The 7,775-nt window shown below is 42.9% G+C and overlaps 1 protein-coding gene across 1 annotated transcript in view; it reads left to right on the top strand.

Moving 5' to 3' along the window:
* The first annotated feature begins 1,069 nt into the window (after nucleotides 1-1,069).
* The window catches only part of LANCL2 (LanC lantibiotic synthetase component C-like 2 (bacterial)), a 17,401-nt gene continuing 10,695 nt past the window's right edge, over nucleotides 1,070-7,775 (top strand). Inside the window, exons 1-4 of the mRNA XM_010139307.1 lie at nucleotides 1,070-1,181; nucleotides 3,946-4,153; nucleotides 6,228-6,375; nucleotides 6,985-7,131. Of these exons, the coding sequence (XP_010137609.1) occupies nucleotides 1,121-1,181; nucleotides 3,946-4,153; nucleotides 6,228-6,375; nucleotides 6,985-7,131 (564 nt within the window). The 5' untranslated portion in view covers nucleotides 1,070-1,120. The remainder of the gene's footprint in view (nucleotides 1,182-3,945; nucleotides 4,154-6,227; nucleotides 6,376-6,984; nucleotides 7,132-7,775) is intronic.

Raw genomic sequence — 7,775 nt, 5'->3', positions numbered from 1 at the left:
CGCTTAGTGAGAGAGAACTGTTGGCAATGCTGGAGTATCCTCTGTTACTTTTCATATATAGCACCTATGTAAACTTTTCTTGGTCAAAAGGAAGTTCAAGCAATGTATAAAATCAAAGATTGGTTCCTTCACCTTCAGCATAAGTTGAAGCTGCTAAGCTATGTTTACTCCTCCTCTTTGTGTCTAGCTCTTTCTTCCAGGTAGTTGTTCTTTAATACGTTACTGCGCTTAACAGCCTCCTGTCATGATAAAGCAGGTCAATCCTAACATTGTTTTGTGGAGAGGAGAGAGCAAGAAGCAGGAGGAAGAACACTTAGGTGATTTGTGGAGCGATCACAAACTGGAACATCAAAAAAAGGCTTGGATTTAAGAAGAAAATACGAATACATCATGGAGGATGAGATTGAGCACACCAATAAAGATGAGGGCTTGACTTGGACTCGATTGTCACAAATATGAGCATTTACTTCCTGTTAGCTATTTCCTGCTCTGTAGTGCCACAAAGGCTGTGCAGGGACCTTGTGATGAGAGCAAGCACCTGTAACTCGGGGCTTTGCTGTGGGTTCACTGTGCTGTGTTTGTCCGTAGTGTGGTCTTGGCACCAGGACCTTGTGAGGAGGAGTACTGGCCCATGGCGTGGCAGCAGATGGCTGTCTTCTGTTCACCTTTTACTCAGCTCAGAGAAGCTTTGCTTATGGTATTCAGAGACTGAAATAAGAGGCAGCATATAATTACATACGGTCACAGTGACCATAGCTGCTCTTCATGTGACTTTAAAGCATCTCCAGATAATTTTGTCTGATGTAGATATTAGTAACTTACTCTAATCTTAATCAGAGTGCATCACATGATTACATCACACTTAAGATGAACCACCTTGACTTTGCTGATTGCTCTATGTAGTGTTTATTCTCTAGTTATTTTTGTTTGATTGGGTTTGTTTGGTTTTGGGGGTTTTTGTTGTTGCTACTGTTTTACCTGAACAAGAAAGTGGAGCAGAGTTGGCATTCTTGAATTCTTTCCTTTTCTGACTCACTGCCTTTCTCCTGTCTCCTGTTTTCAGGTCAGTGCTCGGTTCTCAAAACGGATCCAGGCAAAAATCAAGGACCTTCTGCAACAAATGGAGGAAGGGCTGAAGACAGCAGATCCGCATGACTGCTCTGCTTATACTGGCTGGACTGGTGAGAAAGTTAGAATTTTAATGAAGTGTGTTTGTTAAAGGGTGTAATTGGGTATATTCACAGGAGGAGGTTCTGATATTCCCACAGGAGTGGCAGAAATACTCTGATATGGGCATTTGTGTCACTTGGTTTCTTTTAGCCCTGGACCCTTGGTCACTACTGTCTGGAATGACTTCCATTGGCCTCAGCAGACAAAGTTAGAGAGATAATTCGCTTTTGTACGTGGAGATCTTTGTCTTGCAAAGGGAGTGGCTTTTCTGAGGCTGCTCTTTCTTTTGACTTAGCTCTTGTTTCTTTAAGGTTTTCTTAAAATTAGTTATTTTCACATTTTTCTCTTCAACTGACTGTTAGTTAGCAGTTGTCTAATAGTAGCATCTTCTAATCTTTGGATAGGGGGAAGGTGAGGGGAAGGTGTTCTGTGCTGAGAAGCTTGGAGCCTTAAAATCTGGACTGTGGATGGTTTGACTGTGCCGGTTCTGTCTGTACAAAAATGGTAAAATGAACATGTGAGGAGAGGGTGTAAGGAGGAGGGCTTGCAAGATTGTGCAGTCCATGAAGATAAAGAGGCATGTGCAAGCGCTGGTTATTGCTAGGCACCGTCGTTCATTGAGCATCCCATCACTGGTGCTGCCCAAATGTGAATGAGCCCTTCTGATCCTTTAGGCAGAGCCTGCAGTTGTCAAGCCTGATTCGGCCGCTGGTCTTCAAGCTGCCAAAATGCTTTTCCATCTAAGCCTCTTAAGTGTCACTTTGCGATTACAATGGCATGTTCTATTCCTGCTCTGCCTAGCTTAGGCTTCAGACATACTTACTGTGCTTTTAGCACAGCATGTTCGAACTGTGCCCTGAGGAGATCTCTTCTTTCTTTTATCTTTGTGAGGGGGAGCAGCTTGGAAAAAACTCTTCAGGCTTTGCCCATGGTTAGGCTTAAATCTGGCAATGAAAGGGTAAAATTTCTTTGCTTTCTCTTTGATGTTTCGGGACAGATGGTGCTGTGGGTGGATGGGTGGGGAAGTTTTAGACAACTCAGCCTTAAATGGTAGATGTGTTTCAAGGTCTGAAAGCGAGTGGCTGTTAAGTGATTGCGGAAGATCTCCAGCGGTGGGCTTTCTCATGCTGACAAGCTCCCAGGGAGCTGTCTTTTGACACTGCCTGTGACTGACAGCTGAGGTTATGGCTGATAAGCCGGAGCATGCTGAAAATGAGTCAGAAGCTAAAAGTAACACAGCCATCCTTAGCTTAAACTAAAAGATAGATGAACAAGTGGCGCAGGCTAATGAGAGTGGGGTTTTTCCATCCTGCAGAAGGATCACCAACTACGTAAATTCCAAGTTACAGACTTCTTTCAGTGCTTCTGTGGAAGTGACTCTCAGTAAAAATATTTAAATAATCTGGCTTTTAAAATACTTTCTCCTTGCAGCATTTTTCTGGTGCGCAAATTGGAAAGTAAACGGAAGCTGCAAACAACTGCCCTGGTTGTTAGGTACCGAGTCTAGACAAACCTTCTTGTCAGTGCAGTCCTGAGCATTGGCTTGTCCTTTGTGAAACACCTTTAAAACCTTGGAGCATATAGTGTTGATACATAACAATCACAGAACTCATGTTAGGGTCCATCTTACCTATACAAGTATGCTTTGTATGTGCCAGATGTCTTGGAGGAGCCAATTTAAGAGGGCTGCACGAGGAAGGATTCACGAACTGGGCCTCATGGCTGCTTTTCTGATCACCTTTGATCAAGCCCGGATTTCTACGCATTGGTTACAACGTAAAAAAGGGTTACAGATATCCCAGTAAATAGCCCACAAGTTCCTGTGCCTCTGAACTGGGCAAACCAAGTTCTTGGACTCATCTAGAAAGGCCTGTTCAAAGCCAGTCCAGAGAACGTCTGAGAACGTACCAGCACTCTTGTGGAGCTATTCTTCTTGTCCTGCTCAGGTAGCCTCTCTGCGGAGCTAAGTGAGCCTCCTGTGTGCTCAGCTTTAAGTGTGGCTCAGGAGAGTGCTCTCCCTGTGCGGGAATGAATTTGAGATGCAGCAGGATCTGGGGGTAAATGTTCTGCTTCTGGACGCGTATGCTTAAAATTGGCCAATAAGCATCCACTTAGATGGATTTGTTTCACTTTCTTCAGTCTATGTTGTTGCAATTTTAAAGGTTTGGTTTTGTTTTGTTTTAATGGAAAACTGTGTGATGAATTTAATGGAGTGGAGCTTCGTATTACCTTCTGGTATTCTCTGAGGGCTTGTTTGCTTTCTGGTTTTACAACCCAGCTTAACTTGCAGAAGCTCATAATCTTATGAAATACATTTAAGAGTTATAAAGAACTTGGGAAGTTGAATCAAAAAACTCTCAAAAATAGCCTTTTTCAAATCAAATGGAAAATAAGTCACTTCTTGCAGGTAATAGATGAGTATTGTGCAGTCAATGTTCTTGGTCATACACGTGCTTGTTAGTCCAAGTTTTCGAGTCTTCAGTGATTTCTTCACTAAGCATTGGTGCCTGTGTCATGAATTTTCTTCATTTTCTGCAAATCGTGAGTCTACCATTGGACTTCAATCTAATTTTCTTTTTGAGACAATCCCAATTGAAATGTAATCAGAATAGATGCCTTCTCATTGCAGAACGTAGGACTCTCGACTGACATGTTTTAATTGCCCAGATACCGGTTCACATTTGAGTTACTGCTTCAGAGCCCTAAAGAGGGGAATACGGTGTACTTAGAAGGGAAAGTAAATGCAACTTTCTCTCTTTCATGTGGTCGTTCTAGGTATTGCCCTCTTATATCTGCAGCTGTACCGTGTCACGAAAAACCAGAGCCACTTGCAGCGATCTCTTGATTATGTGAAGAGAATCCTTCGTAATCTGAATGGCAGAAGAGTTACTTTTCTCTGTGGTGATGCTGGGCCACTGGCAGTGGGTGCAGTGGTTTATCACAAGCTGAAAAATGAGAGTGAATCTAAAGAATGTGTTGCCAGGTAAGCGATTGATGGTGGCAAAAGCCATGCCTTTCATTTGTAGAGAACGTTCGTTCAGTAACGTTAACAAGCGGAGCCGCTTTCTCCCCTGATATATTTTCAGTAGCAGAATTCAAAATCGGCTTTATCTTTATTGAAGCTGGCTTACACTTGATTTGTACTTAGCAGTTATCTTGAGTTCTTTATCTCTGTAAGGACAGGATGTCCTGGGCCTATCTGTAGTGCATACACAATTTGATTTTGTCACGTTGAAGTGACATTTAACAAAAGCTGCTTGCTTGTCATCAGCAATATGTAGTGCTTTTGCGGTATGTGATGCTTCCCGTAAAGAGAGGGTCTTAATTGTAGATTTATTACAAAACATGTATGCTGCAGGGATCTGGAAACATCCAGACAGAAACATGGAATATCAGATTGATATGTGTCAAAAATTTAATAAAAGAAACAATTTGTGAACTATCAAGTTGAGGGCTTTAATTAGGTCAGAGCATATGAAGGGTAGCCTGAAAAAATTCCAGCCCCTTCTCAAAGTAATGTAAATATAACAAATGTCTTGAGAAATCCCATTTAGATGTAGAGCTTCCTTGGAGAACCGACTGTCCCTTTGCTGGTACAGAACTGATGGCTGTCCTGGGGAGGGCTGGAAGCACTGGAGCTCTGCAGGGTTTGCATTTGGCACCAGCAATCCACTTGCTAGTGGTCCAACAGCATACCTTAGGCTGCCAGAATTTGTGGGCTACCCTTATGTCCTCATCTCTGTTTGGTTTATATTTGGAAATAGAGCTGGTCTCTTTCTAATCTAGAAACCTAGTGTGATGAATCTCTGCTGCTGTTCCTGAAAGAATATATCAATTTTGAAATGGGTGATAGATTTGAGGTTTTTCGCTTTTAGAAGTGGCAGTAAACTTGGGCATGTCATTCTGGATGCAGCTAGGAAAACAGTGTTGCTGTAAGGTGTGAAGCACTAGTATAGCAAACTGAGATTAGCAATAATTTAGTCTTGCCTCTCCTTGGAAAGCCATTTCTAGGAGGAGGGCTGAAAAGGAAGTTAGTTAGATTATTTGTTTCTTTTCTTCCTTTTTAGTTCACAAATATATTCATGACACCAGCGGAGCGGTACATTATAGGTGTCAAAATGTAATCAATGATTGTACTTTTGACTATATACCTTGTAACTGTCCGGTTGTATGATTTGAATAATAGAACTTAACAGTGGACCGTTTAAAAGGAAATAATTTAATGCTAAGTCTGAAGCATAGTTCCAAGAAAAGAATGATAACAAAAAACTCTTTCTTTTTGGTGTCTTTTCTCTGGTATAAAGCAGTGATAGGATAAACAAGCCATTGGGTCAGTGGTTTTTCTCTGGCATGATATTAATGCAAACATTTCTGCCAAGTAATAGCAGCTGGGGGAATCTGGGAATTGTCTTAATCCAGGTTTTCTTGCCCCCTTCCCCAGTTTAAAATGTGGTCATCTCCATGGTTTCATCTAATTTGCCAGTTTAATCACAAAAGATAGGAAGAGACAGGGAGTGGACAGGAGAACAAGTCGCACTGTTCCACCTTGATGCTCATGCAGACTGGTGGATTAATAGCAGGGGGGCTCTTTGGAGCAAATGAGAACTGCAGCGGCCATCCCAAGGATTTTTTCCCACTGCTAAAGGCCAGCAAAACACCCTAATAGCAGTGCCCGTTTCAAAATTGAACTGCTAAACATTAAGACAAGGCGTTGTCTAGGGAGGGGGGGAGCTGAATGGTGGTATTGGGGTTTTTTGGGGGGTTTATTCCTCTTCCAACCCCCGCCCTGCACCCATACATCTGTTTTTCTGTGCAAAAACCTGGCAGTTGCACTAAAACTCACCTGGCTCTGGCTTTGAGTCTGTCAGGGATGGCAGGCACGCAGAGCTCCTGTGTGTAAACCTGGCAGCCAGCTGAGCTGGGGGTGACTGAAGGGAAGTGGTGGGGCTTCAGCAATTGTTTCGCTTCTGGTTTGATTGACAGCTTGTACAATACACTATCCACTATGGTCTCCAGAGATGCTTTTTCTCCCCACCATCCATCCTTGTCTGATGCAGGTTGTTGCAGCTCCAGAGGACAGTTATAAGCCCAGATGCTGAACTTCCAGATGAGCTGCTTTATGGCAGAGCAGGTTACCTGTATGCCTTGCTGTACCTGAATACTGAAATCGGTCCAGACACTGTCCCACAGTCTGTGGTCAAAGAGGTAAGATATGTTTATCTCTCCAGTGCCACAGCATCAGTGAGGTTGAACTGGAGTCACTCCTTTGCATAATTCAAGGGATTTAAAGAGGAGAGCAACCTAGAACTGGAAACCCGCTCTCATCTGTCCCTCCTATCTCTTCCTCCTTTCCCTGCTGCCCAGCTGGAACTGAAAGAGGCCAGTGAAGGTGGGTCCATGGCCAGCCATGGAAGCGGATCTAATATGTAACTAGTTTTGAAGCGTATGAGGATGGGAAATTGTTACAAAGAACCTTAAGACAGGTGTGTGGAAATGTTTTAAGGGAAAAGAAGGAGAATTCAGTGTGGGGAAGATGCACAACTGTTCTGCAGATACCAGAATCAGAGAAGTCAGGCCTGAAAAAGAGTGATTAGACATGTTTATATATTAAATGCCTACTTTTAAAAATATGATTCCATCATTTAGGAAGAATTCCATTTTTACCTCTACTCTGAAGTCCAATTGAATCAAATATTGTTGTCCTATCACTTTTTATTGTGGCTTATTCTTCACTGTGGCTTTAGTCATGACAAAGCAAAATGCTCTGAACCGAAGGGAACAAGACAGATGGAAGGGGTATGTTCTTTTTCTTAGGTAATAGATGCTATTATTGAATCGGGAAAAAGCTTCTCAAAGGAGGAGCGGAAAACAGACCGTTGTCCTCTGTTGTACCAGTGGCACAGGAAGCAATATGTTGGAGCGGCCCACGGAGTGGCTGGGATCTATTACATGCTCATGCAGGTAAGAGCGTCTTCTGTGGGCTGGGAAACACCAGTGATTTTCTTGTTATACATCAGTGGATCTTACCTTCCACTTTCATACGTACACAGTGTTGTTCTGGGTCAGGGGCTCGCAATTTAGAGTTTGACTCTGCAGCACAGAACTGTGCAGAGGTGCTAGCTCATGCTCTGGTGGCAGAAGAAAACTGTTACTAAGATATCATCACATAAAATTAACCTTTGAGCTGTGGTTCAGAGCACCAGCATTCCAGGAGCTGAGGTTTCCTATCCTGAACAGAGACAGGGAGGTGCCTTCCCTCATCCTTGTACTTACTTCTTCTGGTACCTGCAGCTAGACAACCTAAATAGTCACTTACTCACCATCCATAACTCTTCAAGTTTTTGCTAAATGAGTGCACTGCTGGTGTCTCTTGCCCTCCATGTCCTTCCTCTTTTCTCCAGTGACTTTTTTTTTTTTTCCCCACCATCTTGAAGCTTTTGGAATACCAAAAGACGTTAGTCTTCAGTATGTCTTTATTCTTTAGATGTTCTTCCTCTTCCTTATGATCGCTATCTCTCCCCCAAAACTCCGATGTTTCTTAGTGCAGTTATGACCCCCGCTGTCCTCTTTCTGTTGTCCTGAGTGAGATTCCTCTCTTCTGTATA

The sequence above is a fragment of the Buceros rhinoceros genome, unplaced genomic scaffold (assembly GCF_000710305.1).
Source record: "Buceros rhinoceros silvestris isolate BGI_N320 unplaced genomic scaffold, ASM71030v1 scaffold10777, whole genome shotgun sequence".
Lineage (NCBI taxonomy): Eukaryota > Metazoa > Chordata > Aves > Bucerotiformes > Bucerotidae > Buceros > Buceros rhinoceros.
Note: the sequence above shows the minus strand (reverse complement) of the source record. Positions and strands in the feature narration are given on the sequence as shown.